The 18,915-nt window shown below is 39.0% G+C and overlaps 1 protein-coding gene across 3 annotated transcripts in view; it reads right to left on the minus strand.

Moving 5' to 3' along the window:
• Map7d2 (MAP7 domain containing 2) overlaps positions 1 to 18,915 on the minus strand; it is a 126,249-nt gene that overhangs the window by 28,354 nt on the left and 78,980 nt on the right. For all 3 annotated transcript variants that reach the window (XM_059249945.1, XM_059249943.1, XM_059249944.1), the window contains exons 6-7: positions 13,097 to 13,227; positions 10,433 to 10,557 (exon numbers count right to left, since the gene is read on the minus strand). In XM_059249945.1, coding sequence (XP_059105928.1) covers positions 10,433 to 10,557; positions 13,097 to 13,227 — 256 coding nt within the window. The remainder of the gene's footprint in view (positions 1 to 10,432; positions 10,558 to 13,096; positions 13,228 to 18,915) is intronic.

Consider the following 18,915-nt stretch of genomic DNA (forward strand, 5'->3'; position numbering starts at 1 on the left):
TTCTCAGAGAGCCCTAAAGATGCCATCATCCACAGACAACAGGAAGCAGTCTGGAGAACACAATGTCCACATTCCCAAGATATTGGGTGGGTGGTCTTTGTTTATTTGGTGGGTTATGGATGTTTGTTACCATTTAGGGGAATGTAGGAATACAGGATAAAAAGACAACTATTAATCTCAGATATTTTGCATTGGCATGGATTTTGGTATATTGATACAAATTTAAAGTTTTTTTTAATATTGTATTTTTTATAATTTGTTATACTATATATATGTTTCTACTCTTGTTTGGGGTATTGTGCTTACGCAGATCATTTTAAAATGCAATGTATAATTGAAAAATTAGGTTAGTAGTTAATCTATAATAATCAAACATGTAGTCACATTAGGTATGTTTTCAAGGTATATTTCAGACAGATGATTTTCAAACACTTCAAAGACCTATAGAATATGGCATTTAAAATGTTCTGTTAACCTAAGGTTTTTCATGACAATAAGACATATCTGCTCCTGGCAGCACTAATTTACTTCATAAAAGGATGATGGGCACTGAAACACCATATGGATTTTGCTTTCAATGTGGCAAAGCTAGCCATTTTGGGCAAGAAACTGCTTTGCCTTGACTGCTGACAGTATGCTGTATAAACTGGACATGCTGGACACACAGGAAAGCAACTGTGGAATTTTGCCAATATAAGGTGAGGCAGTCCTTCAAATTTCCTGCTTCATAGAAAAGTCTGCCAGACATTCTGCAGGCCACAGAGGAAAGCAAGTGATAAACTTTGCCAAAACAAGGCAGGACAGTCCTTCAAATTTCCTGCTTCATAGAAGAGTCTGCCAGATACTCTAGGCCTGCAGGTAAGATGGATGCCCCAAGTTGCAGAGGAACTTTGAGTGACTGTCCAAGCAGCCATATGTTTCTGTTGTTAGGTAATATTATGTCCTTCTGGGGTCTTTGATGGAGTTAAAGACTAAATAATTAGAGTTTTAGTTTCCCTTAGTTATGATAGAAAGTAAATTATATATAAAACTTTGGACTCACTAAGATAGGATAGATAATGGAGTATTTTCTCTAAATTTGCCAAACACAAATGGACTGGACATTGTCAATGTAATTCTTGATAACTGTTCTTATTGTATATACTTTTACTATGTTAAAGGTAAAACCTTTCATTTTTATTTAGAAAAAAGGGGGAAATATTGTGGAATATTAGCTGAAGATGTGTTACATTCATTTATGCTGTGGAATATATGTTTAATGATGCAAAAAAAATAAGTACAATGGCAAAAATAACTCTCTGGAGACAGTTTCACACTTCTGAACATGAATGAACTGCAGAGTGGGACCCAAAAGTAATCCTCCCCACCCCTGCCCCACATCCTGAAGTCTGGTTTTATTTTCTTCGATTCGATTTAATACCAAGTATGGTGAACACAGTCTACACACTGGCTAAGAGAGAGGGTTCTGTGACGGAGTCAGTACAACTCAGCCAACAGTTTGAAATTTATTATTTTCCAGAGAGAAAATAAAACCTATAGCTGGTTTGTGTCTCAAAAAAACAAAACCAAAAACAACAACAAAAAAGAAAACCTATGTACATTACCTTACCCTACAAACTGACACTATGGTATGAGATACTAACAAGAACTCAACACCCCTGCCATGGAGTTTCTATCCAAATTCGTGAACTGAATCTAACCTCAAGTAAACACCAAATCAACCTAAATCAAAGGCCATCCCTCAAATGAACTAGCTTATATGTCAAGACCATGAAAAAATAAAACTAAGGAACTGTTACAAGTTAAGAGACAAAAGAGTGAGGTATGGTGGCACATTATGTACAATCCTAGAATTTGGGAGGTAGAGGCAAGATGACCAGGAATTCAAAGCCATTCTCAGTTACACAGTGAGTTCAAGGCTGGCCTGGGATATATAAAACCCTATCAAACACACACAAAAATAAATAAATAAGCAGTAAATAACAAAATAAAGGAGACTAAGGTGATTAAATTATCAAATGCATTGTGGTACTCTTTTGCAGACTGCATCCTGGGCTGGGGGGTAATAACATTACAAAGGATCTTATTAAGACAACTGACCAAAACTACATACATACTATAAATTAAGTAAATCAAAGTTAAATTTTCTAATTTTTTTGTTTGTTTTTGTTTTTTGAGACAGGGTTTCTCTGTGTAGCTTTGCGCCTTTCCTGGAACTCACTTTAGAGACCAGGCTGGCCTCGAACTCACAGAGATCCGCCTGGCTCTGCCTCCCGAGTGCTGGGATTAAAGGCGTGCGCCACCACCGTCTGGCAAATTTTCTAATTTTTATGTACTATGAGTATGTGTATTAATTACTTTTGGTGTTGCTGCAACAAAATATCCAACAAAAGTAACTTATGAAAAAGTTTATTTTGGCTTATAGTTTGAGGGACTGCAGCCTACCATGGCACAGAATGTATGGCAGCATGAGTGGAAGATGGAGACAGTCACACTTCATCCAGATGAGAATCAAAAAGGGAGAAATGCTTCTGCTCATATTCCCTCCTTCTCTTTCTTTTTTAAAATTCAATCTGAAAGCCCAGGTTATGTGATGGTGCCAGTCATATTCAGGGTGGTTTTCCCCTCCTCAGTTAAACCTCTTTAGAGACTCCCTCAAAGACAAGCCCAGAGGAGTGTCTCCTACGTGACTCCAAATCCAATCAAGATGACAAGGAAGACCAAACATCATAGTATGTAAAAGAATGTCTTTGTTCTTTCAGGACATATCATCAGAAACATACTTTTAATAGTTCTGGGAGAAATTGGTATGTGTCTACTGACAGAGGGAATGAGAATGGTGAAACAAACGTGGTTGAAAGAGTTCTTGCAGTTTTTTTAAAGTTGAAAAGGTTGAAAAAGAAAGGCTTAAAATTTGGTCCAAATTCAAGTGATCCTTTGTTAAGACTTAAACGTATAGTATTGTCAACTGAATAAGTATACAAATATGTGTACCTGCAGGACCAGATATCACTTGATGTTTTCAATTATCCTTTACAGGAAAAAGTTCAGATAAGAATGTAAAAGTCTAGTAAAAAAAACAATGGTGGTGGAAAACAGCAGCTGATTCCCAAAACAGGGAGCCCTAGTGCCCAGTGGTCACTTATCTGTGGGAGGGGATAGCCACACCATGCATCTGCCAGAGATGTCTATGGAAATGGTACCTAGATAGAAGCAATGCAATATTCTTGGGTTTACATGAGCATATGATTTAGAGCAATGAGATGTTTATCTTGACCCATCCAAAATACCCTATTGTACTAGTTATTTTCTTCTTGTTGTGACAAAATACCTAATGAAAGCAACATAGCCGGGAAGTGGTGGCGCACGCCTTTAATCCCAGCACTCAGGATGCAGAGCCAGGCGGATCTCTGAGTTCAAGGCCAGCCTGGGCTACAAAGTGAGTTCTAGGACAGACAGCAAGGACTAAACAGAGAAAGCCTGTCTTGAAAAATTTTTTAAAAAGCAATTTAAGGAAAGAAGACTTATGGCTTTGTTTGTTTTGGTTAACAGTTTGACATGATGGCAGAAACATTAGGCAGCTGGTCAGGCTGTATCTGTAGTCAGAAAGCAACAATGAACACTGATGCTCCACTTGCTTTCAGCTTACCAGCCCATGGAATAGTGTTGTCCACATTTAGGGTGTGTCTTCCTACCTCAATGAACAGTCTAGAAACTACCTCACAAACATACCCAGAGTTTTATCTCCTAGGTGATTCTAGATCATAATAAGTTGATAATATTATCCATCATTCCTACCTTCATTCCCCATCATATGGACTATTTTGTTTCAAATGAAGGACAAGGTAAATTAAACTAGATGTTTGATAGGACACTGACCTCCGCTATGAGCTACTTCTAGAAGCAGCTATCTTGGACATAGTTTATTTTCCAAAGGTGGTTGCAATTTTACCTCACATGACAAATGATCTTATAAGTTTCTCTAACCCATTGAATCTGGACTGGCACTTGACTGATTTTGCCAGTTATTTGGCAGGAGAGAAGTAATGTTGTAATGATCCTGGGCATAATCCTTAAATGTTTGCAGTTTACACATCCTGCCTTGGGAGATGCTCATTTTGAGGGCCATCAACTCTCAAATTTAGCAAGCATGCTGTTGGGCTCTAAGTCATATGGAGAAACTATATGTAAACACCTTGTTAGCCACTCCAGTTGAGCTATCAGTCAAAATCAAGTACCAGCCACAGACTGGCTTTTGTCATTGAACACTAGGGATGTTCATCTCCAACTGATACTAAAGCATAAATAACAGAAGATCTCAGGTGAAAACCACCCAGTCACAGTAAGTCAACCCACAAGACAACTGCACATTAGAGCCATAGAGAACCTCCCATTAAGTTCAAGTCACTGAACTAAGAGAATCAATAATAAATCATTCTTTTAGGCCACTAGTTTTGGGGGAGTAGTATCACACTAACAATAGAGGACATCTTAAACACTGCTTTTCCTTAGACATTTCAGTTAATAATGGTTAATTATTTCTAATCTAAATCCTGAAATTTGAAATTCTCAAAAAATCCAAAACTTTTGGAGCTTCATGTCGTCACTCAAAAAGTTTCAGATTTCAGATTTTTAGATCATAGATACCCAACTGTTAAAGTCTATGGAAATATTCCAAAAGCTTGAGTAACTCTTATCATGTGAAGTATTTCTGACCTTAAGCAATATGAATGGACTAAAAACAGTGTCATGCTAAGAACCTGCAAGGCAAAAAGAAATAAAGACAGTCCATATCACTATCATAATGACCAAAAGCCAACTTAGAATATTTTAAACAGAACAACTAGAAGCATAAGTAGTATATTATATTAAGACTCAGAAACAAACAGGCTAGGGAAATACACTTTGGCCACACTTGATTTCTTCTCTCTAGATTTCAGATATGTTCCATATACTATTTTCAGAGTGTATCTGAAGTTAAATCTTCTAGAACTCATAAAAGTTCAATACAATGAAAAGAAACAACAACTTAAAAGAGTAATGCTAGTAATATGCATAACCATCTAACTGTGGCTTAATTTACCTGAGATCAAGGAGAACACTGTATTGTCAGAGTTTAGGAGGTCACATTAGCCTGAGCTTTGGGACCAGAATTCAAAAGGGTTAACTACGCACCCCCCCCACATCATTTTTAGTGTTTTTTTAAAGTTACATCATGGACTGGAGAAATGGCTCAGTGGTTAAGAGCACTGGCTACTCTTCCAGAGGACCTGGGGTTCAATTCCCAGCATCTACATGGTGGCTCACAATCTTCTTTAATCCAGTTCCATGGGAATCTAACCTCCATGGATACCAGGCACATTCTGGTACACAAACATATATGTGGGCAAAACACCCTTACATACAAATAATTTTTAAAAACTGTTGCCAAGTGGTGGTGGTACAGGCCTTTTTTTTTTTTTTTAATTTTTCGAGACAGGGTTTCTCTGTGTAACAGTCCTTGCTGTCCTAGAACTCACTTGGTAGTCCAGGCTGGCCTTGAACTCACAGAGATCCACCTGACTCTGCCTCCCAAGTGCTGGGATTAAAGGCGTGCGCCACCACCGCCCGGACGGTACAGGCCTTTAATCCCAGTACTCGGGAGGCAGTACTCGGGAGGCAGAGGCAGGTGGATCTCTGTGAGTTTGAGGCCAGCCTGGGCTACAGAGTAAGATCCAGGACATCCAGGGATACACAGTGAAACCCTGTCTTGAAAAAAACAAAAAAGAAAACTGTTTAAAAAATAAGAGCCACATCTCTAGTCTGCAGGGATAAAATGTCAAAATAAAGTTTACTTATGTGTGACATTGTTTTTAATATCAAGTTCCTTTTTCTTGTCTTTCTTCAATATTGAATATATAAAATAAAATTTACAAAATATGTTAAGGTATAAAGAATGAAACAATAAATGTTTAAACATCCACCATCTAATCCAGAAGACAGACATTATCATTATGCTGAAAACTCCTGTGTGGCCCTCCCTTGTCTGATTCCCTTCTTCCCTCATTCAAAGAGGCCAGTAACATCCTGAATTTTATGTCTGCCATGTTCTTATTTTCATAAAAATTCACTTTACAATATTTAATTTTAAAGAACATTTAGGTAGTATATCTGGGAACTAAAAATAAATGGAATCTATTATTGGCATTCATACCTTGCTTTTCCCACTCATTATAACATTTCTGAGATCCACCCATGTGGTTGTGGGCAATTGTGACCAATATTTTACATTACTGTATAGTTCGGCTGAATTTTCTTAAATAATTTAAGCTCCCATGATTCTCTGGATCAGTCCATAACCACTGTAATCCATCCATTAATTTTCACCAAGTGGGATCCTATCTTTCTGGGCATTTTATTTTTATTTATTTGGGGAGAGGGGTTTCAATATGTAGCGTATGCTAGCTCAGGCTGGCCTAGAATTTATGTGATCCTTCTGTCTCAGCCATCCAAATACTATGATTATAGATGTATGCCACCAAAACATCTACCTTTTCAGTACTGGGGGCATTTCTGGGTGAGGTAGAAACCTATTGCAATAGAAACTCCATGGAATCTATAAGGGTGACACTAGCTAAGACTCTTAGCAATGGGGGATAGGGAGCCTGAACTGGCCATCTCCTCTAACCAAGCAAGGCTTCCAGCAGTGGGACTGGGTCACCAACCAAGCCATAAAACCTTTGACCTACAATTTGTCCTGCCTGCAAGATGTGCTGGGGTAATGGTGGCACAGAACTTGTGGGAGTGGCCAACCAATGACTGGTACAACTTGAAACCCATACCATGAGAGGGAGCCCATGCCTGACACTGCCTGGATGGCCAGGAACTAGAGGCTGGATGGCCCAAGACCTAGAATAGAACCAAACACAACTGGCAAAAAAAATCAATGAAATGATTCCTAATGATATTCTGCTATACTCATAGACCAGAGCCTAGCCTAATTGTCATCAGTGAGACTTCATCCAGCAACTGCTGTGAGCAGATGCAGGAACCTACAGCCAAATATTAGGTTCAGGGAACTTGGGGAATCCCACAGAAGAGGCAGAGGAAGGACTGTAAGATCCAGAGGGGTCAAGGACACCAGGAGAACATGACCCACAGAATCAACTAAGTAGGGCTCATAGAGACTGAACCAACAATCAGGGAACCTGTATATGTCTGACTTAGGTCCTCTGCTTTTATGGTATGGTTATGCTTATGGGACTCCTAACAGTGGGACCAGGGGTTGTCTCTGAATCTTTTGCCTGCTTTTGGGACCCTTTTCCTCCTTGTAGATGTAACCAACTGTCTTATTAAATAAGAAACACAGAGCCGATTCAGAGAAGAAAGCCAAGAGGTCAGAGCTAAGAGCCTTACCCTTCCTGCTTCAGCCAAGAGAGCTCTCCAAAAGGGGCCTACTTCCTGTCTGTTCTGCCTTCTTATTGGTTGTAAACCCAAACACATGACTGCTTTGTCACTGCCTGTATGTACAGCCCTCTGGGTCCTCTATGGTATTGAGATTAAAGGCGTGTGTCTCCAATGTTGGCTGTATCCTTGAACACACAGAGATCTACCTAGCTCTGTCTACCAAGTGCTGGGATTAAAGGTGTGCACCACCACCGCTATGCTCTTGCTATGGCTCTAAAAGCTCTGACCCCCAGGCAACTTTATTTATTAACATACAATTAAAATCACATTTCAGTACAAGTAAAATACCACCACACCTCCTACTGGGTTGGCCCATCCAGCCTTAATTCAGGGATGTGCCTAGTCTCATTGTAACTTATTATGCCATGCATATATGGTTGACATACTTGGGAGACCTGCTCTTTTCTGAAGGGAAAAGGAGTAGTAGATCTGGGGAAGAAGGAAGGTGTGTGTATGGAAACTGGGAGGAGGGAAGGGAGGGGAAACTGTAGTTAGGATGTAATGTATAAGAGAATGTGGTGATATATTGTGTACCCTAATAAATTTGCCTAAAGATCAGAGAACAGGAAAAGTCACTATACTAAACATAGAAGCAGGCAGTGGTGGCACACACCTTTAATCCTAGCACTTGGGAGGCAGAGATCAGTCTGGATCTCTGTAAATTCAAAACCACCCTGGATTACATGAGATTGACTCAGTCTAGGAGAGAAACAGAGCCAGGCAGTAGTGACACACACTTTTAATCCCAGTACTTGGGAGTCACATGCCTTTAATCACAGCACTAGGAAAGTTGAGACAGGAAATGATATGGGTGGGTGGAGAAAGGTATATAAGGCGTGAGGAGACAGGAACTAAAGTCTTTCCACTGAAGAAAGCTTTTCAGACTGAGGAGTCTTAGAAGTAAGCTTGTTCCTTTGTCTCTCTGATCTTTCACCCCAATATCAGTCTCCAGGTGTTTTTTTGTTTTTGTTTTTTTTTAATAAAAAGACCATTTAGCATTGTGTTACATGGGGCTCGAACCCATGACCCTGAGATTAAGAGTCTCATGCCTCTTCAGGCAAATTTATTAGGGTACACAATATATCACCACAAGAGAATAAATCAATTTATTAAAAAAGGTAAAACCATGAAGCACTTGTTTCTCTTTAGTCCTCTCAACTCTTTTACAAAAGTTAAGCATTCTTCTTTATCTTTTTTATTTTTGTTTTATTTTCTTTGCTTATTTTTAGGTTAATCATTCTTTTTTTCCAAGGCAAGGTTTCTCTGTGCAGCTTTGGAGCCTGTTCTGGAACTTGTTCTGTAGATCAGGCTGGCCTCGAACTCACAGAGATCTGCCTGCCTCTGACTCCCTAATTTTGGGATTAAAGGCATGTGCCACCACCACCTGGCAGGTTAGTCATTCTTAATAGGAAGTTTTGAAATCTGAAATGCTCCATATTCCAAAGCTTTTTGAGCATCATAACACTACTCAAAAAGTTTCAGATTTCAAAAGGTCAAATCAGGGATACTTAACCAATGAAGTCTATGCAAGGTTCCCCAAGCCTAAGTAACTGAAATGTGAAGCATCCCTAGTTCCAAGCAGTCCTAATGGACTAAGACAGACCCATACTGAGCACCTATTGTACAACAAGCAATAATGACCGTTTACATCCTCAAAGCAGTTTTGCAGAAGAACACTAACTGAGCATAAAATGCTGATACAATGCAAATGAGATTAACAAGGCTCTAACTGTGGCCTGCCTTCTCACTTCATACAGGTCCCTCTTCAAATGTTACATTGAGGGACATATGCTCAAAGCACATTATATACTTGCACAAAGATGATCTTATATAACCCTGCATAGAAAAATATCTGGGTAAACTGGGCATGGTGGCAGACACCTGTAATCCCAGCCACTGAAGAGTATGAGGCAGGAGGATTTTGAGTCAAGGTCCTCCTGGGCTTGAAGACACCTGGTTTCAACCACTACCACCACCAACAAAAATCTCCAAAAGACAACAAATAGTTCCTATTTTTCCAAATTAAAACCACATTGTTCCTTCTCTCTTAATACTACTTTTATCTTCCTACTATACTTCTGGATTAAGTTGTTACTGAATCATTCTTTTTATTTATTATTACTGTATACATGCATGATGAGGGAATGTGTACAACGGTGCATGTGTAGTGGACAACTCTATTGTGTTGGTTTTTTTTCCTTCCACTTTTAGGTGGGTTCCAAGGATCAAATTCAGGTAGCCAGGCTTTTGTAGCAAGCACCTTTAGCAACTAAACCATTTCATTGACCTTTCCTGAATCACTTTTGTTAATTACTATTGGTAAAATCTTTTAGTAACTTAGGACAGTGATCATAAATTTGTTTATTTATATTGTCCTTGTTGAGTTTATCCATTCCTAATAAAAAATATGTGTTTTGTTTTAAAATGTTGGGCTGTGTGTAGTAACATATACCTATTATCCCAACATTGTAGAAGCAGAGGTAGAAAGATCAGTTCAAAGACATCCTTGGTTACATGAGACTTTGTCTCCAAAACAAAATTGCTAACCATCAGTAATCTGTTCAAGAGACAGACAGTAAGACAGTAAGATGAAGAGAAAGGGAGATGGTAAGCAGGTGCCTATGCACAATGCAGTCGCTTCAATCCAGAGATAAACACAGTACAATCAAAAGAGAAAGGATAATGCCAGGGGAGATAAAGAAGGGTAAAAATGGAATTGAAGGCCCTAAAGAGAAACTTATCACCTTGGCAAATATGAGTCTCATATATGTTACCAAGCAGCTAACTTATAAATGGTCTATCATTTATCCAGAAGATACATAAGTGTGTAGACACATACCTGAAAGGCAGGCATTTGTCCTGCTCACCCCTTCTTGTTGGTCATGCTATTGGCAGAACAGAAGCCACAATGTTGGATGGTACCAAATCAAACTAAACTAAACTGCCTGTCAACCATCAGAGTTCTGGCAAGGGCAGATGTGCTTACTTGGATTTCACAGGAGAAGATGACTTCTTAGGAATGTCTTCAGGAGGCTCGCATCTTCTCAGTGGGGATCCAAGACCCCCAGTGGAAACAGAAGTTGTCACTCGTCCCTTCCTGACTTTCTCCATCTGTAGGTGACAAAGAATATGATAGCCACAGCCCATGACTGGTACTACTTCTACAAGTTGAAAAACTATCTCAGATGGAAGTGATACAGTTTTCTTTCAGAGGGATCAATATAAAGGTCTAATGCTTCATGTGACATGAATCTTTGTAGAGATTTGTGATACCATGAGATCATTGTATTTAGGTCATCAAGTTGGAATTTTTTTCTGTCTCAACATGGAGATCCTCTGCCATACACTTTGTTATCTTATCAAGAGGTAACAGCATAACCATATTATGGCCCTAAACATATAGGAACTGGAAAGGGTACAAAAACATACACTTTTAGCTCAGAGGCCTCTGGGTCCTGAGTCTGAAGTGCATAGTGTTTTCAGCAATAGGGACTTACCTTCCACTTCCAGGGGGTGTGGGGGTGTGGGGTTGGGCAACCAAGGCCAACAACAATAGTCTATAATGTTTTGGGAGTCTCTTGGATAACCCTGATTAACAATTCCAAAGAGAGCTTCTCATACTTGGTTATATATTTAGGAATTAATATGAATATATATATTCATACATATACACATAAATATACATACACACATATACATATACAACTAATGAAAAAAGAGGCTATGAATTTGAAAGAGAGCAAAGAGAAGTACATGGGAGGGCTTGGAAGGAGGAAAGGGAAGGTAGAAATAATGTAATTATCTCAAAATAAAATAATTTAAAACATTAAATTCAAATAAATATAATATATACACTTATTACAAAACCTTTACCAGAAGAAGATAATTTTAATATCCAAGATGCTGAGTTGTAAACTGTGAGGCATACATGGTATAATACAGAGTGCAAAACACATATTTCTATTTTCCCCCTTACTTCTCTTAGTAGAAGGAAATGGATGAGCATTACTGACTGGCGTGAAGAAAGAGTTCCACCCTCTTTCCTTACTACACTTTTCTGTAACAAGTCCTCATTTGGTCCCCACAATAGCAACCTTCCTCCACAAATAATCCATTTTACAGCAAAATCCAAGAGTCATAAATACTCCCATTTTTAACTATTTCAGGGCAACCATGAATTTGAAAAAAATATGTTATTACAAGGTGTTCAACAGAGCTGAAGATATAAGATAAGTGGTGGACTATTTATGTAACATATAAGTTCCTGGACTTCCAAGACTACAAATGATAAATAATGAATGAAACTAAAAATGTTCAAGAGTAATATAGTAGTTTTAACATAAATTGTTATGTATCAACAACTGATAATGCAATTGATACTCCTCCTTCCTTCAATGGGTGGAGCTCAATTCTCTTCCTATTGAATCTCAGTGACTTGCTTTTAATGACCTGCATAAGGCTTAACTCAGAAATTGGAGATTAAAGGCATTGCAGCTTCCATTTTATAACACTGGATTGTTTGCTCTGGGAGAAGTCAGCCATTTGGGACTCATAAGCAGGTTTGTGGAGAGGCTTATGTAGTAAGGAACGGAGGTTGTCTGTCCTCCAGCATCCCTGTAATGAATGTCTTACAAGAGGCCCAGTCATGCTTTCAGATGACATAGCCCTGGTCAGCATTCTGACTAAATCCTCCTGAAAGACCCTGTACCAAAACTACCAAGCTCTCAATTGAGCTACCCTCAGTTTCAGACCCAAGGAACCTATGTGTGAAGACGTATTTGTTTTTATTTAATCTGCCAAGGTTTAGGGTACTTTGCTATGTAGCAAATGATAACACAAATAAGTATGACATATACAATTCTAAATAAATATACAGAATTGAGGGTACCTGCTTAACAGTTATTTTACTGACAGTGTCCATATGACATTTAAAAAAAATTCAAAGGCACCGGGCGGTGACGGCACACGCCTTTAATCCCAGCACTCGGGAGGCAGAGCCAGGCAGATCTCTGTGAGTTCGAGGCCAGCCTGGTCTCCAAAGCGAGTTCCAGGACAGGCACCAAAGCTACACAGAGAAACTTTGTCTCGAAAAACCAAAAAATAAAAATAAAAAATTCAAAGGCTATTGTGAGTGAAGGTTGACCAAGAATCTCAGTTTTAGTTGCATACAGAGGCAAGACTCTTAGAATCGGAGCCTTGAGGAATCAGAGGACCCCTGCAACAATCCTTCTGACTCGTATCCTCTGAAAGAAAGGCTGTATTATCACAACAGTATCATTAGGAATCTGCTACATGGCATTAAGATTCAGGGAGATGCAAAATGATAATTTTCCAAAGTTTGATAAAAAAGTTAAACCAGGCAGGCAGTGGTGGCCCACGCCTTTAATCCCAGCACTCGGGAGGCAGAGCCAGGCGGATCTCTGTGAGTTCGAGGCCATCCTGGACTACCAAGTGAGTTCCAGGAAAGGCGCAAAGCTACACAGAGAAACCCTGTCTCAAAAAACCAAAAAAAAAAAAAAAGTTAGACCAAATGTATCCTTTGAACAGTCCCTGGAGACTGACAGAAACAGAGACCCCAGGTCAAGGGTGGAAACAATTACAATGTCAAATTATAGTACAGAAAAAAGTAAGAGAGGGCATTTAAACCTACCTGAGAAGGCTCTGCTCCTGCCACTGCTCCCTTCCCAGCATCTCCCATGCCAGATGTAGGTATACCCTTCTTCCTCTCAGTGGTCCGGGTCGGAGAGGACTTGTATGAAGATTTGAGAGGGCTGCCGAGAGCTACATGAAAACAGGCATGGAATACTAGAGAGTTACAACATAACATCCAGAAAATACAGGAAAAACAGATGGAAAAGGCAGAAGAATCAGAGGTTGAAAAGAACATATTTCTATAAAAAATGTTAAATGTATAATCCATATTTTTGAAATATCCTTTTCCTATGTTATACAGAATAGATCTCATCTTAAATAAAACTCCTAAGATTCAAGAGTCAAGTTCATTCAAGGGGTTAAAAGTGCACTTTGGAGCTAGGCAGACTTTTCACTGCCATCTAATAGCTGGAATACCTTGGGCAGGCTACTTAATGTTTCTGAGCCTCAGTTTCTTTACACAGGAAGAACAGAGAAGTCCTGACTACTGTCTTTGCAGGTCTGCTTACAAGACTGCAGTTTGGCCAGTATCTAGGAACTTAGAGTTTAGGAAGGTTTGTGTCATTCACTGGTGAGTACTAAAAAATTGTTTGTGCAAATAATACATTCTAAGTGTGTGAAGTTTGGGTATTTGCTTAGTAAAGGGTGTCTACATGACTAGTTCCTACTAAAAACTCAAGGCATTAACTCTTTAGAGTGCTTCCTCAGTTGGCAACACTTTATGTGTATTGTTATACGAAGCATATCCTCGTGACTGTCTTAGGAGAGCCTTGGAAACTTACACCTGTTTTCCTCTATACTTCTCATACACTCTTCCCTTTGATAACTTAGTTGTGTATCTTGCTACTATAATAAATCATAGTCATGAGCTATGAGTCCTTTGAGTTCTACTAATGAATCACAAAACATTGGTGTTCTTGAGGGCCTCTGCCATCAGAGGTGGGAATTGCTACAATAACTCCAATTCACAAAAATAAAGTAAATATAATGTTTGGGAAAGGTGGAGAAAAGGAGTAAACTTGTGGTATCTGTGTAGCTGTGGAGTTGTTGACCATGGTATAACAGCCAAGGTGTAAGAGGTGAATGTTGCCTACAAAATTTGAAGATAACTACTGAAACTCCAAGAGTGTTGCCTCAGTGGGGATTCCTCGGCTACTTTTGGCCATACTACCTAAACTGAGGTAAGAGTAACAGTTGGGGAATGGTTTTAGTTTTTTCCTTCAATAGAAATGGGGAAAAAAACCGAACCTTTTCTTGGGTTTGTCATCAGTAGGTGGGTTGGAACTGAGTACTGAAAGCAGAACAAGTTTCAAACTGATTTTTTTACTATGATTTTTTTTTTGTCTAAAAATAGAGACTGAAAAGCCCCGAAAAGAATCAACTTCCAGAAGAGATATACTTTAGAGTTTTAAAATTCAACTAGAGACTACTGCAAATACACCTCTCTTTTGGTCTCTAAACTGTGAAATATCCTGAATACTGCTGGACTACCTCGGTTACATATAAATGTCCATGGGACAGGTCTCTGATGGCACAAGCCAAAAAGTCCAAGCCACTCTTCAAAGCTATAATTCTGATGCAGAGCCTGGGTACATTCTTGTAAAAGCTAGTCTGGGAAAGGTTGTCAAGATGCATCATTACTGTTTTCTGTTTGATTTTTTAAAGTAGCTGTGGTTTTTAATAATGGACTTTGGACCTGACTCTACTTACTCTACCTTTTCTTAGTATACACACCTAAGATAAACTATTTCTTCTATGTAGCTGTCCCAAGAAAGAGAATGATTTTTTTTTACACTGGTCACTGGATAAATGATTAAGCTAAAAAATAGGAAGTCACATAAATCTATTTTAAGTCCTTTGAAAATTTAGTATTTTACTTTGAATAATACCTAAACATGGTATGTCTTTTTGAATTAAAAATGTCTCTATTTTCTTCTCCTCTTCCTTTCCCATCTATAAAAATGTTCTAGCCTTTTTAAAAGAGGCCTGTGCAAGTGCAGTGAATAGTCAAGAAATCAAGTTTTGACTGCTGAATAGAGTACAAACAAAACCCAGCTTGTAGTGACATGGAGGGTACTGTCAAAGATATCTGTGATCTTTGTTTTCCAGAATTGCTCCTGGAAGTTCTCTCTTCCAGAAGAAACTTCCCATAACACCTGTGTAAGCCACTATGAGCATGGATTTCTGGGTCTAGACTGCACATAACAGCATGACTGAGGAAGTCGTGGTGGGCCAATTTTGGTATAGTTCCAATACAGCACATTAATATACTATCCACACTCATCAGGCAGATGAGAGTACCACCAGCAGAAGGGGGCTTTGGAACTGAGAGTCTCAGGAAGTCCCTCTGGCATCACAGACTGAAATGAATTAATCCCACTGTATTAAGCACTCTGGGGCATGGTGAGAGGCACTACAGAGGAAGGTCACATTGGGGGTGTCTCTTGATAATGAATCTCCTGCTGCAAGTGCCCTGAAGCTCTTAAGCTTCTTGTTTTCTATAGGAGCCCAAGAGCCCTCAAGAACGGCACTTCTTGTATGTGCCCTTAATGTCATAACATTGCCTCAGACCTGGAAGGTGGTCAGGTAAACTTCAACTTCCTGGCCAGAGCTGTGCTGGGGCCGGGTGAAAAAGATTCAGAAGGAACAGGAAGCAATCTGGCTAAGACATAACTTTAAGGTTAATGGGATTTTATTCTACTTCTAAGCCCAGGTTACCTAAAGGTTATAAGTAAGATCAATGCCACAGGTCTGCCTCATCCTTCTGTGTGGGTCTCACAGGTTAAAGACACCATGGCATTGGGTCAAGGGTGTAGACTCTTCAGAAGACAGCACTCAGATTCAACTACTGTTCTTGGAAAGGCCAGCTCCTAAGGTTGGTCTCTGAACAATACCTGGGAATTTAAGACTTTGTCAAGGTTCCCACCAATAGCTGGTGAGCAGATGATTTATTGTGTCTTAACTGTATGTAAAAAACAATCTGAATATCTGCTTTCACTTCAAGAGTATAAAATTTTGATACATACTGGGCAAGGAGTTTACATGGTCAGAACCCTGTAAAAACTCAGCTTCAACAAGCTTCCCTGGTTGGCAATTCATTCTTGTCTTAACTCCAGGAAGCACATCCTCCAGGAGGCTCTGCAAGCTTGTGCCTTGTCTTTCCTAGACTTTGTCCCTAGTTGTTTTCCCCTTTTGTGGATTGTTTTTGCATATCCTTGTATCATAATAAATAAAAGAAGTGAGTATACCTGTATGCTGAATCTTCTGAGCAAATCATCAAACCCAGGCTTAGTCTTAGGGATCCCTGAAATGTTTCTCCTTCTCAAAATGAGGGTACTTCCTACTAAGAATTTAGGGGTTGTTGAGGTAGAATCGACATACCATATAATTCCCCCTTTAAATGTCCAGTTCAGTGATACTTTATTATACTCACAATTATAACCACAACTCCTAGTCCTTTTAAGGCTCCCAAATGAAACCTTTTACCCATTAAGCAGTCACTAACCTTCTTCCCTCCCCTACTCCTTGTGAAACATTGATCTACTTTCTGTCTCTATGGATTTATCTATTTCAGACATTTTATATAAGCAGAATCATATAATTTATGGTATTTTGTGGCTGCTTTCTTTTACTCAGAATAGTTTCAAACTTCATCTATTGGGTATAATCTATCAGCACTCCTTTCCCATTTAAAGCTGAATAATAGTCTACATACATACTTCATTTCGTTTGTCTATTCAAGTTGTTTCTACTTGTGGCTACTGTAAATAATACTGCTAGTATTTTTAATTTTTCTGGCTCTATATCCAAAAGCAGAATTGCCAAATCATATCCAAACCACTTAAGAGGTTTTATAGCCAGACATAGTGACATATACTGGCAATCTCAACACGTGGGAGATGGAGGCAGAAGGATCAGGAGTTCAAGGCCAGCTTCAGCTACATCATGAGTTTGAGACCAGCTTGGACTGCATGAGGTTTTTGTCCTCCACCCCCCCAAAACAAACAATAAGAATAGACCCTATGTAATTTGATGTAATTTTCACCAAATACACTGCATCTTTGGAATGGAGACCAGACTCTACCTTATGTGGACATTGTGCTGCTCATCTGCAAATGAAGAAAATGCTTGCCTTAAATCTTGACATTATGATTTAATTGTATTTGGTAAAGGAAGGCCAGTGTTTGTCAGATTTTAACGTGCAGGTTAGGGAGGATCTCAGAGCTGGCTTTTCTACAAAGTTCCCATTGCTGATCCATGGATCATATTTTAAGCAGCAAAGCTCTAGACATTTTTTGAGTTATTAATCTGTGCCAACCAGTGTGTTACCTTATTTATACTATGATCTCATTTAATCCTCATAATAATTTAATATTAAATTTTTGAAACATGGTCTTGCTATGTTGCCCAGACTGGCCTTAAACTTATGATCTTCCTACTTTGGCCTCTGAATAGCTGGCATTACAAGCATTCATCACCATACATAGCTTTCATTAAAATAAATAAAAAACAAAAACTCCCATTTTATATATGAGCAATAAAAAATGGTAGATCCAGCTGTGGCACTCCAGGGAGTAAGGTCTATATGCTACTTTTCCAAACAATCTCCTAAGAAAAGTCTACTAACTTCCATAGCCCATCAAGTTGATTTTCTACCTGATTCACATGCCACCAGTCATAAAATAATTTACTCACCTATATATTATTCAACTTTAAAACAAACAGCAACAGCAAAATACTGCCAGGCAGAAAATGCTACTAACCACTGAAAGCATTTCATAAAGCCAGCAAATGAGAAGCAAAATGCAAAAATTCAGGAATGAATCCAAGGCTGATCAAAACGGTTTCAGGCATTTTCTTTGACTTCACAACTTGGCCTCTTTTCCCTGAGTCACTTGCTTGCTCAGAGAGCATGTATGTACTTCTGTTTCTGGCTAAAGAGGCCTGTGTGGGTATCAGCAGTCTCTAAACAAGGAAGGTTTCCATGGAACTAAGGTGCGTGCAATGAGCTGAGGGATGGAATTAAACTAAATTTTTAAAAAGCAGAATTAAGCCGGGCGGTGGTGGCGCACGCCTTTAATCCCAGCACTCGGGAGGCAGAGTCAGGCAGATCTCTGTGAGTTCGAGGCCAGCCTGGGCTACCAAGTGAGTCCCAGGAAAGGCGCAAAGCTACACAGAGAAACCCTGTCTCGAAAAACCTAAAAAAAAAAAAAAAAAAAAAAAAAAAAGCAGAATTAAAGTAAAAGAAAATAATGTTTAAACAAGATAGTACAGGGTAGCATTTAACATTTTGGTGGCAGAACAAATGTGGAAATAAAAATAATTCTAACAAAGGATGGCTTTGGAGTTTGTCCTAGTAAAATCAAACAAGTAAGACATCACTTAAGAGTTTAGGAAAGTTCATTCATTCTCTTGTGGAATCAGAATTAATTTAACACACTATTATAGTGATCTTAGCTATACGTAATGGTAAACACCTATAATCCCAGCATTTGGGGACTGAAGCAGGAGAATCCTGAGTTTGATGCTAGCCTGAGCTACACAGTAAGAGCCTGTCTCAAAAACAAAACAAAGCAAAACAAAAGGAAAACAAGCACAGTGGCCTGTATTAGTTGAAGAGAATTAATGACCCCCTTCCAAAAGTTATATAGACCTAGTTACTCACTAAGTACGTTTAACATTAGAAAAGGAAGGATTGTACCAACAAAAACAAAAAACACCTCATTTTAGGCTCTCTTGGAGGCCTGCTCTTTTCTGAAGAGGAAACAGAGGAGAAGAGGCTCTCAGGGAGAGGGGAGGTCGGAGGGAGCTGGAAGG

Source organism: Peromyscus eremicus, chromosome X (genome assembly GCF_949786415.1).
Source record: "Peromyscus eremicus chromosome X, PerEre_H2_v1, whole genome shotgun sequence".
In the NCBI taxonomy this organism is placed as follows: Eukaryota; Metazoa; Chordata; class Mammalia; order Rodentia; family Cricetidae; genus Peromyscus; species Peromyscus eremicus.